Source organism: Ochotona curzoniae, unplaced genomic scaffold (genome assembly GCF_017591425.1).
Source record: "Ochotona curzoniae isolate NIBS_2020 unplaced genomic scaffold, NIBS_Ocur_1.0 scaffold_2453, whole genome shotgun sequence".
NCBI classification, from domain to species: domain Eukaryota; kingdom Metazoa; phylum Chordata; class Mammalia; order Lagomorpha; family Ochotonidae; genus Ochotona; species Ochotona curzoniae.
In genome coordinates, this window is record NW_024467094.1 from 7615493 (window position 1) to 7633407 (window position 17915).

At 51.3% G+C, this 17915-nt stretch overlaps 1 protein-coding gene across 1 annotated transcript; it reads left to right on the plus strand.

Annotated features, from left to right (window-relative positions):
- Nucleotides 1–1040: 1040 nt before the first annotated feature.
- On the plus strand, nucleotides 1041–17514 carry FXR2 (FMR1 autosomal homolog 2). Its single transcript, XM_041001557.1, has 17 exons — nucleotides 1041–1504; nucleotides 7835–7887; nucleotides 8199–8292; nucleotides 9001–9072; nucleotides 9184–9332; nucleotides 9584–9677; nucleotides 10343–10459; nucleotides 13685–13855; nucleotides 14031–14109; nucleotides 14684–14793; nucleotides 14993–15079; nucleotides 15338–15557; nucleotides 15647–15844; nucleotides 15925–16125; nucleotides 16223–16318; nucleotides 16427–16527; nucleotides 16822–17514. The coding sequence occupies exons 1-17, from the start codon at nucleotides 1424–1426 to the stop codon at nucleotides 16915–16917; spliced, it is 2019 nt and encodes a 672-aa protein (XP_040857491.1). The 5' UTR covers nucleotides 1041–1423; the 3' UTR covers nucleotides 16918–17514.
- Nucleotides 17515–17915: the final 401 nt, after the last annotated feature.

Consider the following 17915-nt stretch of genomic DNA (forward strand, 5'->3'; position numbering starts at 1 on the left):
TAGGCCACAGCGCCAGGCCCAATAAATGCATCTTTAAAAAATAGCTTAACTGCATTGTTTTCCCCTGCAGCCAGGTCCTACTCATTCCTTAGATCTTAATTTCTATTAATTCCTCTGTGTCTTCACGACCACTGTTAAGAACAGCTAGCCATGTTTTCGTTAATATTCTCCTTATCTCCATCGAAGCTTCAATCAAACTGTGTGTATTTATCAGTTGAGCGGTCCCTTTGCCAATATATTACACACCCTTTCAAATCTTTGTAGCTCTAGCACTCAGCACAAGGACTGGGATATCCTGAGACGGGGGAGGGGAGGACCAACGCCTCGGATTCTGACTTCTGCGTTTTCACTTCCCACTACTCCCTCACCCATGTTAACTCAAGAATCCGAAGTTTTCCCGCCGCTATCCTTACTCCATGACAATTTTCCCTATCTTGATTTTTCCTCAGATACTTAGATCCGGAATCTAGACCCGCCTAGGATACATTTTGCTTTTTGGGACTTTCCATCAACCTCTCCGCAAGTCTGAATCTGAAATAGCCTAGAGTCCGTACGTGCGCGCCGACTAAGCTCAGCGCGTGCGCGCCGGGCACTTTTTGCTTTTCGACTTTTTTTTTTCCTTGGGAGCGTGCGCACCAAGAAAGACAAAGGTGAGCGAAGTGACCAAGCAGTCATGCATGCGCATGCCCATCGCGAACTTGTCCAAGCGCCGCGGCGGCTCCCGGAGCGCAGTGGGTGTGGCCTGATCGCTAGCTGGCTGACATCCAATCCGATCGAGCGAGCGCGGCTCCTCCCTCCTCGTGATTGGTTAGCGCCGAGTGTTGTGGGGCGGGGAAAAGAAGAGATGGGGCGGCGGAAAGAAAGAGGGCCAATCTCGTTCTGCGCAAGCGCAATCAAGCGACCAGCAGAGGGCGGAAGAGAGTCAGCGGCAATGTGGAAGCTCTGTTGCGCTGGCGAGCGCGAGCTGGGTCGCCGGCCTTGACGCCTGCGCCGTGGGCCTCCGGGCCCGCGCGCGGCGGGCGGGTGCCCGGTGCGCCTGCGCAGTAGGCGGCGGCGGCGGCGGCAGGGGGAGGTGGAGGCCGTGGAGCGGCAGCAGCGGGTCCCGGGACTGGGGCAGCATCAGCGGGGGCGGCGGCGGCGGCGGCGGGAGGAAGCTGAGGTGACGAAGGCAGCGGCGGCGGCGGCCGTTTCCCTCACGGTGGCGGAGACCAAGGCGGCGGCGGCGGACGGGGAGCGGCCCGGCCCCGGCCCCCTGCTCGTTGGCTGTGGCAGGGCCGCCGTGGGGCCAGCCCGGCTCCCGCCCCCCGCGGCTCCCCCTCCGGCTCCTCCTCCGGGGAGACGCCGGGGGCCTGGCCCTGCCCGCACGCAGAGCGCTGCTGCAGCCGCCGCCGGGGGCGTCGGAGGAGGCGGCGGCGGCGGCGCCATGGGCGGCCTGGCCTCTGGGGGGGATGTGGAGCCGGGACTGCCTGTCGAGGTGCGCGGCTCCAACGGGGCCTTTTACAAGGTGAGGCGACGCCCCGGCCCGGGGACACCCCTCCTTTATCTAGCCCCCTCTTGGTCAGCTGGAGTTGGAAGCGTGTGGTGGGCTCGGGCCTTTGGAGCCGAGTCCCTGACCCCTAGAACCTTCGACCCCTGTTCCCACCCTGGTCCTCCCGAGGAGCCTGCTGGGAGTTCGCGCTCTTCTCATTCTTGACTCTTCTGCTATACTTGCCTTTATTTCTTTTTTGGCCTCAGCTCTAAGGATGATCATTGGGGTTTTCCTGTGTCCGACCCCTAGAGAAACCCCTTTACCTAGTTTCTGATGGACTTTCCCTGTATCGTAGCCCCTGAACTTGCTGGGCGTCAGATACTTTAGTCCTTCATCACATCTTGCCAAGCACATGGGGAATCTTTTCTTCTTCCTCAGGACCACTCCATCCCCCCCCCCCCAAAGGCGCCTCTTGTTCCATATTATTAGATCCGTTATCCTCAGAGGCCTCAGCCTGCTCCCCTTGGAAACTGCTCGCTCCCACTTCCATCTTACCTTGCTATTTCCAAGGCGAGGAGAAATGGTCAACATCCATGTAGGATTTGGGGTACCCTGACCGCCCCCCCCACAGTGCCTGGTGTTGGTCGAGTTTGCTTGCAGGCAGCCATCAAGTGGCCTCTGTTGCAAGGCTGTCATCCCCACAGCCCCCTTGGGTGCAAGACCAGCCAGGTGGCTTCCCATTCTCCCCAGGAAGATGCTTGGCTGTGTTATGGCACCTGGACCCCAGCTACATGGCCACGGTTCCTTGAGTGGCTTCGTCTTAATCATAGCATAGTCCAGAGGGGGACCCTGCGGAGGAGCTCTGGCATCTATCTTGAGGATTCTCACAGCCAGGGAGACTTGAGGCCATGTCTCTCTGTCTGTCTGTCTCTCCCTCTCTTCCCTCTTCCCCCTCCCTCCCTCCCCCCTCTTCTCTCCCCTCTCCCTGGAATGTCCCATTCTGTTGTGGAAGGAGGAGGGGACCAACTTTCAAAGACCTTTGCTGCTTTTTAGTAGGTCCTTGCCCACAATTTGTTTCCTTGAAATTGCTTTTACTACTGCTTTCTTGGTTGGTTCTGGATACATTTCCTAGGATTCCCCCCCCCCCCAAGTTTGGATTATGCCAGAGAGAGAAGGAGAGAGGGAGAGAGAAATTTTTCTTTGTGATTGTTGCTATTCCTAACCTATTTGGGGACTTTGGGCCTGGACTTGGCCCACAGATTTTCCTGATTTCTGTCACAGTTTTTTCCGTCACCCTGAGGAGCCATCAGAGAGCTGAGGAGGGCCAGCTCTCCTTTTGCTCCCCCCTGTGACTCCACCTGCAGTAGAATACTCACTCTTATGCCCTTGGCTGTGACTTGAGTGCTGTGGGCCTATCTCACTACAGCTGGAAGGGTCTCAGCTGGGCAGTGCCACACAGCCAAGCTGATAAATTCATTGTAGCGTTGTTTGTCACTCATTGTAAGTACCTTTGCATTCTTGCTCTGCCCACCCCCCCACCAGCTTTCTTTATGTCCAGGGTCTGAGGGTACTGCTGTCCATTTGTATTAACTCATTCTCTCAGTTCAGTCTTTGGCATTTTACCCTAATACTGCTGTATAGGAGCCACCTCGTGGCATGTCTAGCTGAAGGAAGCTCCTAGTTGATTCTTTTTGTCATTTTTTGCATACTTTCGTAACTCCTGGACTTTTCCTTCCAGCCTGCCTCCGTGGCATTCTGTTTTCTTTGGCAAAATGTCTCTAATTCCCTTCTGGTTCTAATTGAGCCCATTTGTCTCTTACATCCTTTCCTCCAATGAGGCAATACCTTGCCTCATAAGATATTCTAATATGTTGGCCTTTCTCTGAGTCTTCCTCCCCCAGCACCCCAAATTCTAGGTTCCAAGAAAACTGATTGTTCAGTTGTTTGAGCTAATGCTGTTTGCTTTTGGTCTAGGAAGCGTGACAGGCAGGCCCAGCTGGGAAGAACGGTGCCCACTTCCCAGGAGCTGTGTGAGACAGCTGGGAAGGGCCATCTTTCCCATGTCCCTGCTGGGCTGTGGCCCTGAGTGACAGGAAGGACTAGGGCACAGCATTCTTTGAATCTGTGTAGAGTTTGGAGTTGAACTGAAAGCCAAGAAATGTGGATTTTGTGTTCTGGTCACATTAGTATTTTCTGTCCTGTGCTCAAATTAAAAAACCAACCAACCAACCAAACAAACAAACAAAAAAAAAAACCCCACTCAGTTGAGGCCAGTCTTTATTGAGCTCAGTGCCATATAGATATTTCCCCATTCTGACCTTGCTGCTGATTTAATTTAATATTCATGACTCAGCAAGCATGAGTGTAGGTCAAGGAATATTTCCACTGCTTCCAGAACTGTGAATTTGGAAAACTGCCTTTTTCCTTTCTCAGAATTGGGTCCTGTTATTGATTTTCTTTAGGTATGGGTATCAGGTTGGGGATCCACATTATTTTGTTGCTATCCCACCAGCTTATCCACTTCTGTCAGAAGTTAATGTATTTTTAAGTTGTGTTCTCCCATATGAGTTTTCTTCCAGGGCATAGTCATCCTCATTTTTTTTTTAATTGTTAGTTCAGAAGGCAGAGTGACAGAGGGAGACACTCTGAGGTTCTGCTATACGCACATTGGTTCCACAAATGGCCGCAACTGCTGGACCAGGCTCAGAGCAGGATCTCAGAATGCCATGGGTGGCAGGAGCCCAAGGGCTTGAGCTGTCTTCACTGCGTTCCCTGCCACATTAGCAGGAAGTTGGCTAAGAAGTGGAGCTACGGCACTCAGACAGACATGGACAGAGCAAGCTGTGGCTTAACCAGCTGTCACACAGATGCTGGTCCCCACACAGTCTTCCGTCTTTTAGAAGTTGCCTGGATATAATGATTGCGTTTCTTTTCTGATTGAAGGTAGCATTTTTGGGCCTGGTCTCTTGCTGCTTTTCTCCTGCACCTTTTTTGGCGGGGAGGGGAACAGGGACTAGAAGATGGAGTGAGGGTGAAGACCAAGGCAACACCGGTACCTAGGAATCTGGGGCTGTCTGTTCCTCTGCCTACCTGGTGCTTGGCTCCACAAGTCAGAGCCAGCATGTGCACTGATCACTGAGTCAGGTTGTCCTCTGCCTCTCGATGGCTTTCTGCCAGATTCCACTCACCTGCTACCTTCCAGGGATCATGTACTGAGGAAGACTTCCTGCCACAGGGGGAGGGGGCAGTTAAGGAACAGAGCCAGGATTGGAGCATGAAGTTGAGAGGGCTGGTTAAAGGAAAAGAACTGGGAGTGTCAGGGTGATTGACATTTACTTGGACTGTGTTAGCTGCATGAGGGCTGATGTCTGAGCCTCAACATTTCTGCCTTGGAAACTGGTGACTTGAGAAGCTAGGCCAGTACTGCTTCTCACCCTGAAGGCCAGCCCCAGGATGGCAGGGAACCAAGCTGTGAGGTAGAGCCACAGGCATCGTCTTTGTGATTGAAGGGATCCAGGAGTGGGATTCTCTGAAAGGCACGGGACCCTCTTGTGCTTGGTGCTGCCTCTGGAATGCCCTGAGAATAAGTCTGTCTTGATAGATTGCTTTTTTATTTTTTAAGATTTATTTATTTTTTTATTGCAAAGTCAGATATACAAAGAGGAGGAGAGAGAGAGGAAGATCTTCCATCCGATGATTCAGTCCCCAAGTGACCGCAACGGCCAGTGCTGCCCCGATGCGAAGCCAGGAGCCAGGAACTTCATCCGGGTCTCCCACACAGGTGCAGGTGCCAAGGCTTTGGGCAGTCCTCCACTGCCTTTCCAGGCCACAAGCAGGGAGCTGATGGGAAGTGGAGCTGCCAGGATTAGAACCGGCGCCCATATGGGATCCTGGTGCATTCAAGATGAGGACTTTAGCCACTAGGCCTTTGGGCCGGGCCTGCTTTTTTTTTGAAGATTTATTTATTTCTGTTGGGAAGTTAGATTTACGGAGAAGAGGAGAGATAGAGAAAGATCTTCCATCTGCTGGTTTAGTCCCCAAGTGACCATAATGGCCAGAGGTGAGCTGATCCAAAGCCAGGAGCCAGAAGCTTTTTCCAGGTCTCACATGGGTGCAGGGTCCCAAAGCTTTGGGCCGTCCTCTGCTGCTTTCCCAGACCACAAGCAGGGAGCTGGATGGGAAGCAGGGCTGCTGGGGCACAAATCTGCCCATATGGGATCCTGGCACATGCAAGGTAAGGACCTTAGCCATAGGCTACTGCACTGGGCCCAAAATATTACTCTTAAGACTTGCAGGTAGACACTTTGGATAGAGGATTTGGGCTGGTCAGCTAAGGGGACTAGTTGAGATGTTTCCAGAAATCCTTACATTTCTTTTTTATTAAGGGCAAAAGAAGAGAGGAGAGGTAGATTTAAGGAACCAAGGGAGGAATCTAAAAGAGCAGAGACCCAGGCCGATGGGAGTAAAAGTGCCTTGGAAAACTAATGTGAAGAGTTGTACAAGGGGGAGAACACACCTTCTGGCTGAGAGAATTTCAGAGAAAGATGGAGTATGACTGAACGAGGGGCCAGAAGACACAGAAAAACTGGTGCCCAGGGCTGTAGTCAGGCTCAAAGGAAGAATTGGGCTTCCCTAAGGAGGCCCAGCCCTGTGAGAAGAAAGGTGGCTGCATCAAAGTGAAGTTTAGGGTTAGATTTTGTCACTGTGAGGATACACTGTTACTGTGTTGCTGGTTGAGCCTTCCTGTGAAGTGGGAGCTGTGGATTCTCCAGGGCAGATTTTATTTTATTTTTCCCTCTCAATCTCAGCCTTTTCCCTAACTCTGAAGTTCAGAAATATTTTGTGTATCAACCTTTTGAAACCTGTGGGTTACTGTTTTTAGTTTTTGCCTTTTATTTAAGAGGCAGGGTTCATTCCCCAAATGCCTGCCACAACCATGCTGAAGCGAAGAGCCTGAAACTCCGCCCATGTCTGCGGTATGGGTGGCAGAGACCTAAGTGCTCGGGCCGTTGTCATTTTGTGTCTCCCAGGAACACTGCTAGGAGCCTGGAAGGGAAGGGTTGAGCAGCAGGGACTGGACCAGGCACTTCAGCATGGGATGTGGGTGTCGCAGGTGGTGGCTTAATGTACCACACTGCAGTGCTTGCTTCTGAAGCCTTTAGTTTTTTAAAATTTCATAGAAGTTGACATACAATGCAGGATGCATATTTAAAGTGTACGCTTTAGATTATGTCACTCCACCCTCAGTAAGAGCTCCACCAACCCCTTGTCTATTTTCCTGTTACTATTCTCATACATTAATATGACAGGAGAGAAGAGGCAGTTGAGCAGAGAAAAGATGGTTTTTCTGGCAGCCAGTGAGCAACTTCTTATCCATGGGTGGAAAGTGAAACTTGGATTTAGTATCTCACCGTATTTACAAAATTTAACTCAAAATGGGTCATAGACCTAAATGTGAAACAAAAAGCCACAAAGTGTGAAGCTGAAAGAGAAAGCCTTTGTGGCCTTGTACTAAGCAGAGTTCTTAAGACAGAAAACCAGTGGTACGGTCCATGAAAGAACAAGTTTATTAGTTGGACTTAACCCGTTAGTAAGCCGTAACTTTGAGTGTGTTAAAAAGGGGGAGCCAAGACAAAGAGTGGGAGCATGGGGTTGAACCGTAGCTCTGTCCTCCTTAGTGATGACAGAAAATGGGGTCATTGCTGCTCATCCCAGTATAGTCGTGTGATTGGGGTCTCTTATACATTTAGTCTCTTCTTCAGCAGTGTTATTCTTAAGGATCCAAAAATCTGCATCTTGTGTGCTTCGGTTTTTTCTTCTGCAAACTGTGTTCATCTTTGGTGGCTTCTCCAGTGTTCTTACTCAGTGCCCAGGCATTGGGTGCCATGTTCGCCCAGCGTCCATGCCCGTTGTGGGGAGGGTGCTGGCCCCTCTCTTGGCAGGTCCTGCTATCTGCTAGGTGCTGCAGGACAGCCTCCTGCTGTCTCATGGGATATTCTTAGCCTTGCTGAAGGTTGTTGGCATTTGAGTTGAACTCTGGCAGGCTGCTCAGCGCAGAGGGCAGATAGGAGGCCCCTTTGTAAGCCAGCTGAGACTACCACTTCACAGGCTGTTCTGCGCCTGCTGCTTGCCTCATACTTCTTTCTCACCTCTTAAGTTTCTAGATTTTGCTACATACCTCTCTTTCCATGCCAGTATCATTTGCTGTCTCACCGTTTGTATTCTTTTGTCCCCAGCAGGCCTTTCTGGGACTGTCTTCCCCTAGCTCAAATCCCCATCTGAAGCTGGTTTAAGTGTCTCTGTTTGCTTAGTGGCTGAAGTAAAAAGTCACTGCTCTCCCCCTTTTTTTTCTAAAATCCCTTCTAGGGCTTTGTGAAGGATGTCCATGAAGATTCTGTTACCATCTTCTTTGAAAACAAGTAAGAGCTTCGGAATAGAGAATCTGGCATACTAGGTCCTAGAAGGAGAGTAAAGAGGGGGTGGCTTAGTCCTATGAGGCATGTAATAGGTGAGGGGGAGTTAAGGTGGGGACGGGCCGCTCACGTATCCCAGGAGCGGAAGGGGCTGAGAGTCTGGTGACTGTGGGCTTTCCTGACTCACTTGTTAGATTCTACCAAAAGACAGTAGACAGGACCGTGGCTCCAGGCCTCTGGTGGGCAGGAGGGAAGGAGGTGTCTGCTTAGGCATTGAGCAGTCATACCAGTTTGAATAACGTTCATATCTCTTATAGCTGGCAGAGCGAGAGACAAATTCCTTTTGGCGATGTCAGGCTACCACCTCCTGCTGACTATAATAAGGAAATCACAGAAGGGGACGAGGTGGAGGTAAGGGTCAGGATCCAGAGCACGTGGAATCCTCTGTCCACATGTCACTTTTCATAGAATCCTATACTCTTCTCTGGTTGGTTTATGGTCCTTATCCCCCCATCCATGCCCAGCTGATCCGCCACATCTGACCAGGCAGCTTGTACAGCCAACAGCAGCAGGTCCTTCCTGTCGCTGTAGCGATGGGCTAGGCTCAGAGAGCTCCTTATTTGCAGGACACTTGCTTTCTTTCCTTCATGAGACCAACCATCTAAAATCCAGTGCTGATTTTTAAATAGTTGCTCCTGTTTGTTTGTTTCTGAGATGTATTTATTTGAAAGGTAGTCTGAGAGAGAGATGGAGAGATACTTTCCATACACAGATTCATTCCCTCAAATACCCACATCAGCCAGGACTGGGCCAGGCCTGCAGCCAGGAGCCGGGAACTCCATCCAGGTCTCCCACTCGGGTAGCAGGGACCCAAGTACTTTAGCCACAGTCTGCTGCTGATACAGAAAGCTGGATCAGAAGTGAAGTATGCGAGACTTGAACTGGCACTCCAATATGAGACGTGGGCATTTCAAGTGACAGCTTAATCCACTATATCACAATGCCCATCCTGTTTTCCTTTATCTTTTGTTTAGGATGCATGGAAGCATTGGAAAACTTTCTCCATCCTTGATGTTGTTGGATGATCCTCAACATCTCTTATTTTTGCCTTCTCTTCAGGTTTATTCTCGAGCCAATGAACAGGAGCCCTGTGGATGGTGGCTGGCCCGGGTGCGGATGATGAAGGGAGATGTAAGTGACTGTAGGCATTTGGAGAACCATTTTGGAGCAAATATGTCACTTATAGAAAGGGAGGCGGTCGGTGCTCAGTCCATCCACAACGTCTCCGTGTTTCTTTACCAGTTCTATGTCATTGAATATGCCGCCTGTGATGCCACCTACAATGAGATTGTCACCCTGGAGCGACTTCGGCCAGTTAATCCCAATCCCCTCGCAACCAAAGGCAGCTTCTTCAAGGTCACCATGGCTGTGCCTGAGGATCTGAGAGAGGCGTGAGTGTTGGGGTGTTGGGCGGGGGGCCCTCTGGACAGCCTTGGTCTCTTTCTTCCTTCTCCCAGGTCCCGTTCACATTTGGCAGCCTCAGCTTCTGTTCCCTTGGCCCTCCAAGCCTTTCTGGCTGAGCATGTGCTCACTAGCTGTTCACCGCATTCTGTGCATGAGCTGTGGTCCCTCCTCTCCTCACGTGAACTGTTCCTTCAGCGCGTTCTCTGTGCTGCCTGCTGAGCACTTTACTCTCCTGCAGTTGCTCTAATGAAAGCGTCCATAAAGAGTTCAAGAAGGCACTAGGAGCCAACTGCATCTTTCTCAACATCACAAATAGTGAACTCTTCATCCTGGTAAGTTTACTTTGCCTGCATTTTCCATAAGCCTTTCCAATTGCTTTTCCTTTTCCCCTTTGAACCTCTTGGCACAAAGGGAGGAGCTAAAACATCCTCATGTTTATTTGGCAGAGAGGAGGGTTTTTTGTTTTTGTTTTTTTTTTTTTTTTTTTTGTAAGATTTATTTGAAAGGCAGAGTTAGGAAGAGAGGTCTTCATCTGCTGGTTCACTCCCCAGTGCCAAAGCGTGGACCCTGAAACTCCAGCTGGGTCTCTGGTGTCAAGAGTCCAAGCACTTGGACTATGGTCTGCTGCTTCCCCAGGTGCCATGGAAGGAGCTAGACTAGAAGTGGAGCAGCCAAGACTGGAACTGGGGCTCTAAATTGGGGTGCTAGTGTAGCAAGGCTGCACTGCTTAATGCTACCCATTCTACCCTTGGATTATTTTTCTTTTTAGGTTTATTTATTTAATCGAAAGGTCAAGTTATATGTAGAAAAGACATGACAGACAGAAAGATCTTTCACCCATTGTTCTCATGTGACTCCAAGGGGCTAGGGGTGGGCCAGACTGAAGCCAGGGGCCAGGAGAATGAGCGTGCATGGGAGGCTGGCAATGCAGTCCTCAGCTGTCCCAAAACTTGTATTCAAAGTCAGTTTTAATGCCTTTCTGTTGATTTGCTTGCAGTCAACCACAGAAGCCCCTGTGAAGCGGGCGTCCCTGTTGGGTGATATGCATTTTCGGAGTCTACGCACCAAACTGTTACTCATGTCCCGCAATGAGGAAGCTACCAAGCACCTAGAGGTAACTCGCAGCTCCTGTCCTTCCTGCCCTGCTCTCCACCCATGCTCTGTGTTCATAGAACTCCAAGACAAAGTTTTCTGGGCTGTAGAACCTGGGTTGACTGTTGTGTCTCAAATTCCTCCAACTAAAAGAGCTCTATCATGTTATGGCACAATTATTTTCAAACTTTAGCCACAGGATCCTTCCATCAAGTGAAATTTTATACAGTGCGTGAAATAGACCCACCAAAGCAGAAAGGGCGTAGCTTGCATCCCGTTGATAACTCTGGCAAGTGGACTAGGTTGTGGAATATGTGCGAGAGCCATTTATACACTGGTAATATTGCTGGGGTTGGTTTATATCTTGCTTTATCATGGAATTGTCTACTTGCCAAATCATTTGGCTTCACTGGGATTTCTTTTTCTTTGCTTTTTAAAAATTTACTTATTTATTTGGAAGGCAGAGTTACAGGCGGAGAGATCACTTCTGTTTGGTGATTCACTCCCCAAATGATCTCAAAGGCTGTGGCTGGGCCAAGGCAATGCCAGAGCTTGAAACTGCAGCTGGCACCCAAGCACTTGCACCATCTTAGGTCTCCCAGGCACCTGACAAGGGAGCTGGATTGGAAGTGGAGGAGCTGGGACTCAGACTCAGCATTCCATATTGGGGCCTCTTGGCTTGATCTTTTCTTTCTTTTCTTTTTCTTTCTTATTTTTTTTAAGATTTATATATTTTTATTACAAAGTCAGATATACAGAGAGGAGGAGAAACAGAGAGGAAGATCTTCTGTCCGATGATTCACTCCCCAAGTGACCGCAACGGCCAGTGCTATTCCGATCCGAAGCCAGGTTCCAGGGACCTCTTGCAGGTCTCCCATGCGGGTGCAGAGTCCCAAAGCTTTGGGCCGTCCTCCACTGCTTTCCCAGGCCACAAGCAGGGAGCTGGATGGGAAGTGCAGCTGCTGGGATTAGAACCGGGGCCCATATGGGATCCTGGGCGAGTTCAAGGTGAGGACTTTAGCCACTAGGCCATGCTGCTGGGCCCTCTTTTTTTTTTTTTTTTAAATGACAGTGGAGTAGCTAAATCAGTGTTTCTGCTAGTTATGAGTTCTGATACACTGTTACTGTCAAAATCCTGGGGCCACTGTGCTGGGCCCAGGGTCCTTGCTTTTAAGCAGTCTTTTGTTGCCTGTTGGCATGTGTAATAAAAATTCTTTCAGGGGACCCAGCATGGTAGCCTAGCGGCTAAAGTCCTCGCCTTGCATGCACTGATATCCCACGTGGGTGCCAGTTCTTGTCACAGCGGCTCTGCTTCCCATCCAGCCCCCTGCTTGTGGCCTGGAAAAGCAGCGGAGGACGGCCCAAAGCCTTGGGACCCTGCACCTCATAGGAGACCCAGAAGAGGCTCCTGGCTCTTGGCTTTAGGTTGGTACAGCTCCGGCCATTGCAGTCACTTTGGGAGAAAACCAAGGGATGAAAGATCTTCCTCTCTGTGTCCTCCTCTTTGTATATCTCTGACTTCACAATAAAAATAAATAAATGTAATATTTCAGACTATTTCACATGTAAAATGTAGAAGTTTGGCAGAATTTGTTTATTTTTACTGGAAAGGCAGGTGAGATTTATGGAGAGAAGGAGAGACAGAAAGATCTTCCATTCGCTGATTTCACTCTCCAAATGGCTGCAACAGCTGGTGCTGGGCCAGTCTGAAGCTAGGAGTCCACCCCTCAGGTCAGGCCTCCTACACGGTGCAGGGTCCCAAGGCTCTGGGCCATCTTCCACTGCTTTTCCAGGCCACGAGCAGGGAGCCGGGTGGGAAATGGAGCAACCGGGACATGAAGTGGTGCCCACATAGGATCCTGGCACTTACAAAATGAGGATTTAACCAATTGAGTCATCATGCTGGGTACCAGTTTGGTTTTTTTTCCAGCTTTGTCTTCCCTAGTGTAAATCCTTGCTATGGGAGGAATCTTGGAATTAGCAGATAATAGATTGTGATCTGAGAGTGTCTCCTATTTTTCCCATTTGGTGCTCTCTACTGGAATCCATTCTGCCAGAAGTGTTTGAAACTTCCCAGTTGTCCTTCCCTGGAACTCAGGACCCCGGAGAAGTGCTTGAGAAATGTGGTGTTGCATTGGCTCAGTGTTGGCTTTCTCAGTTCCTGGGAGCAGTTGGGCTTTATTTGGTGAAGGTCCAGGTTGCTTACGTCAGCACTGGTAGAGCCTCTGGCTATTCTTGAGACGTGATGTCCGATGTAGTCACCAAGGAGGTGACAGATCAGACACATAGCTGCTTTCTTTAGGATCACATAACTAGCTTTTTTTTTTTTTTTTTTTTTTTTTTTAAGATTTACTTATTTTTATTGCAAAGGCAGGTATACAGACAGGAGGAGAGACAGACAAGATCTTCTGTTTGTTTGATGGTTCACTCGCCAAGTGGCTGCAATGGCTGGAGCTAAGCCAATCTGAAGCTAGGAGACAGGAGCTTCTTCCAGGTCTCCCACGTGGGTGCAGGGTCCCAAGGCTTTGGGTCTGCTTTCTCAGGCCACAATCAGGGAGCTGGATGGGAAAGGGGGCCGCTGGGATTAGAACTGGCGCCCATATGGGATCCCGGAGCATTCAAGGAGAGGACTTTAACTGCTATGCTATCATGCTGAGCCCAACATCCACCTGTCTTTAGAGTCAAATCCAGAGCTTTGTGGTTCCTAACTCAGGCGGCCCTCATTACTTCCTCTCCCCTCCAAACTCTTGGTGTTTCAGAGTTCTAACTTTTCTATAGAATTCTCTGTAATTGGCAGACTCCACTGTAGTTTTGTCTTTCTCATATATATTATTATATATTATATATATTATATATTAATTATATATATATATTATATATATAATTTTATTTATTTGAAAAACAAAGTGACAGAGGAGGAGGGAAGATCTAACATCTGCTGATTCACTCCCCAAATGGCTGCAGTGGCTGGGGCTAGGCCAGTCAATAGTAGGAGCCTAGGATTCCATCCAAGTCTGCCATATGGGTAGCAGGGACTCAGATATTGGGCCACCTTCTGCTTTTTCTCGTGCATTAGCAGGGAACTGGATCAAAAGCAAAATAGCAAACACACTAAATAAACAAATACTTGGATGTGGGGTACCAGTGCCATAACGCGGACTCCTCACTGGTTACTCACAGGGTCCGGGACCTGGCATAGGTGTGCTGAGAGCTCACCACCAGCATCACTGACTGCCTTTCCTTTCAGACAAGCAAGCAGTTGGCAGCAGCCTTCCAGGAGGAGTTTACAGTACGAGAGGACCTGATGGGACTGGCGATCGGGACACACGGTGCCAACATCCAGCAGGCCCGAAAAGTACCTGGAGTGACAGCCATTGAGCTGGGCGAAGAAACCTGCACTTTCCGCATCTACGGGGAGGTCAGCAAAACATCTGTCTCTCAGGTCACGTTGTGGGGAAAGGGAGGGAATGAAAAATAAGCCTGGGTTCTGGGACCTCCTTCCTGGACTTAGGGCAGTGTGTTTCTCTGAAGACAGGATGATCATTATTTGTGAAACAGATCCTGTCTTATTGACCGCCTCATTCTTGCCCTAGACGCCGGAGGCATGCCGACAGGCTCGGAGCTACCTGGAGTTTTCTGAGGACTCAGTGCAAGTGCCCAGGAACCTGGTTGGTGAGTTGGGGGGGGTGGGGGTAGTGTGTACAAGAGAATAGAGTGAGGCCAGCTGGGAGCCTCTGTGATTCTGGGCTGTTCACGGGTGTCTGTACCTCCCCATGGACCCTGACTGCATAAGGACTGAAAATTGATAGTTGTTATTTTTCTTTTTATTTGAAAGGCAGATAGCTAGATCTTCCCTCCATTAGTGTACTCCCAGCATACCCACAACAGCCATTGCTGAGTCACAGAGCCAGCACTCTATATGGGGTATTATGGGTGGCAGGCAGGGACCCAAGTGCGTGAGCCGTGATTTGCTGCCTCCCAGTGTGTGCATTAGAAGCTGGATTGGAAGCTGAGTAGCTTGGACTTGGACAGGGGTTATGGCCGTCCCAAGCAGCAACTTGTCACTGGGTCAGGTGTCAACTGGGGGAAATCTTAACATTTTGTTCTGTAAAAACCCAAGTTAAACTTCTGAGAATTAATTAAATGAAATCTGAGAGAGAAAAGGATGAGATTGTTGCAATTCTGTTTTTATTCTTTTTCTTTCCTTAAAAATTAAAAGGCCTTAATTCCTCCTTTGCCCCTTCAGGCAAAGTGATCGGAAAGAATGGCAAAGTGATCCAGGAGATTGTGGATAAGTCTGGTGTGGTGAGGGTGCGAGTGGAAGGTGACAATGACAAGAAGAACCCCAGGGAGGAGGTATGGGCCAGCTGGGGCTGGAGGTGGGCTTCCAGAAGTGGGGGTGAGGGTTGTTCTCTTCACAGGGCACATGCATGGACACTTTTGTAGCCCCTCTGGTAACCTTAGAGCCAGGCCTAAGCCTCCCTGGCCGTGGAGGGGGTCATCTGTGTGTTGCACTATTCTTTCTAACCTGACTTTCCTTTCTTCCTGCTGCCAGGGAATGGTGCCCTTCATATTTGTTGGCACTCGGGAGAACATCAGCAATGCGCAGGCTCTGCTGGAGTATCACCTCTCCTATCTGCAGGTACACATGGCTGGAGCCTGGGAAAGAGAGGGCTGGGCCGAGCCAGGGGCTGAGGCTGCAGCTAGTTCCAGTCAGCAGTTGTGGGGTCTGGTTTGTCTCTGCCGACTCTGAGTCTGTGGTGGAACTTAGGTCTGTGAAGGTGGGTCCTGGAATTCTCCTTGTTCAGCCAGCATCTTCTGCTGCATTACCAAGAATTAGGATAGGATTCCCTTCCTGCCGTCACATCCCTCTGTCTGCATCCATCTTCTGCCCCAACAGGAGGTGGAGCAGCTTCGCTTAGAGAGGCTGCAGATTGACGAACAGCTTCGGCAGATTGGACTGGGCTTCCGTCCTCCTGGCGGTGGGCGCGGCAGCGGGAGCAGTGACAAGGCGGGCTACACCACTGATGAGAGCTCCTCCTCCCTGCACACGACTCGGACCTATGGGGGCAGCTACGGGGGCCGGGGTCGGGGCCGGAGGACAGGCGGTCCTGCCTATGGTGAGTGCTGTGGCAGCAGGACCTCTGGTGGCAGCTTGGGGTGGAGATGGGCGATGGTGAGCAGTTCTGAATCCATCTGTGTCCTGCAGGCCCCAGCTCAGACCCATCCACAGCTTCAGAGACTGAGTCAGAGAAGAGAGAGGAACCCAGCCGAGCTGGGCCTGGTGACCGGGACCCTCCAACGCGGGGGGAGGAAAGCCGGAGGCGGCCCATTGGAGGCCGGGGCAGGGGACCTCCTCCTGCCCCCCGGCCCGCTTCAAGATACAGCTCCTCTTCTATCAGCTCAGGTAGCAGACAGCCGGGTTCTGGAGTGTGGGCTGGAGGGCAAGATGCCTGCCCCACACCAACTGCTCTCCTCTCTGCCTAGTGCTGAAGGATCCAGATAGTAACCCCTACAGCCTGCTGGATACATCTGAACCAGAGCCCCCCGTTGATTCAGAGCCAGGGGAGCCTCCCCCAGCAAGTGCCAGGCGCCGCCGCTCCCGCCGCCGCCGCACAGATGAAGACAGGACTGTTATGGACGGAGGCCTGGAGTCTGATGGGCCTACCATGACAGAGAATGGCCTGGGTGAGGGCTGTGCCCCGGAATTCAGGAAAAAAGTGCTGGGTGAGAACTGAGGGTGGGAGAGGTTGGGGTGCACCTCTCACTTGTCTATACCCCTCAGAAGAGGAATCAAGACCCCAGCGTCGTAATCGCAGTCGTCGCCGCCGCAACCGTGGGAACCGGACTGATGGCTCTGTCAGCGGAGACCGGCAGCCAGGTCAGCTGCTGCAAGGGGTACCTGAGGGAAACCCGGGCCTGGGGCTCAGGCGGCTTGAGCCTCATTTCTGAGATACTTTTGAACCATAACCTCCTCCCCCCCCGCCAGTGACCGTGGCTGACTACATCTCGCGGGCAGAGTCTCAGAGCCGCCAGCGGCCTCCCCTGGAACGCACGAAACCCTCCGAGGACTCTCTTTCAGGACAGAAGGTAGGCACAGGGTCATGGACTCCAGGCCTTTTGGTTTTCCTGGGACAAGAGATAAGCAAAAGGCCCAAAGAAATGTTAGTGAATCCGAGAAGTTATGTTCTGTGTCTTCTGAGCTTGGCTTTGGGTCTCCCAGAGTCCAAGCCGTCTCACTACTAGGGTCCTCGCTCAGTGTGACCAGAGTATGCAATCGGGGAGCTAGCTGGGAGTTGCCTGGTGCAGGTGGGGCTTAGGCCTGTGGCACAATTTCTACTGACCGCTTGCTTGCTTCTCCATTTTTTTCCCCTTCTTCCTCAGGGTGATTCTGTCAGCAGGCTTCCTAAGGGCCCCTCGGAGAACGGGGAGCTCTCTGCCCCCCTGGAGTTGGGTAGTTTGGTGAATGGGGTTTCATAAACCCTCCAGCCCACATACATCCCTCCTCCATCTCGCTTGCTGCCCAACACCATGGCCCTCACAGGCCCAACCGACCTGCGCTGGAGCTGCTCTTAGCTGGGGGGAGGGGGGTGGCACAGCAGCTTGGGTCCCCCTCAACCTCCAGGAGCTAGTGGAGGGGTGCGTAACAGGGTCATACCCCCCTCCCTCTTGTCTACCCTACCCCAGGGTGAGGGGAGCCTCTCTCCTTCCCCATCAGACTGGATGTGCCTTTATCCTCTAATGCCCCAATCTTTCTCTGAACACCCCTGTTCTCCACCTATTGGTGGGGTGCTCCTTGACCCACCCAGATGTGACAGTTCAGGGGGGCTCCCCTGCTATCCCTCCTCCCATCCTGTACCCCCATTTCTGGGGCCTCATCACTGTGGAAGACGGGGATAGTAAGGGTGTAAGTGGGTGGGAGGCATGGGGGAGGTTTTGGAGTAGAACCAGGGGTGTATGAAGGGGGTGACAAGGACCCCCCAAGGGGAGGGGGACCAGCCTTGTCTGGTGGATGAGAAGGCGTATTTATTTTTCACTGTACAGTATTTAAAAAGAGAATAAAAAAATCCAAATGGCTTTGTAGTCCTGTCCTTTCCTGGCCCCTGGTTATTCTGCTGCTCCATGTTGCTCCGCACGGCCCTGGGTGCTCTCCTGTGCCTTTGCACTTGCTGCTCCTCTCCGGAGCCGAGGGTGGGCTTTGCTGGGAGTTCCTGCCAGTGCTGTCTTTGAGCTCAGGTACCCTCCAGGTCTACAGGAAGGTGGCCTGCCCTGGCTGCTTGAGGGAGCTGAGCCCCTCCCACACCCTGAGTCACCGCAGGGGCTAGGCAGGGCCACTGGGAGCTGAGAGCCAAGGAGGATGTTTAATCGGATTACCTGAGGCCCTGGGGCTTGGGCTGGGCTTGGGTAGAATGGGGGAGCAGAGTTCCCCCACGGCAGCCGTAGGACTGCAAGCCAGGTGGCCAGGCCTCCTGGATGGG

Bases quoted from the DNA above. Each gene is read 5' to 3' on its own strand.
- FXR2 (XM_041001557.1), top strand. From the start codon at position 1,424: ATGGGCGGCCTGGCCTCTGGGGGGGATGTGGAGCCGGGACTGCCTGTC. The intron at 9,073-9,183 runs GTAAGTGACTGT...TTTCTTTACCAG, and splicing joins TGCGGATGATGAAGGGAGAT to TTCTATGTCATTGAATATGC. The intron at 13,856-14,030 runs GTCAGCAAAACA...TTCTTGCCCTAG, and splicing joins CTTTCCGCATCTACGGGGAG to ACGCCGGAGGCATGCCGACA.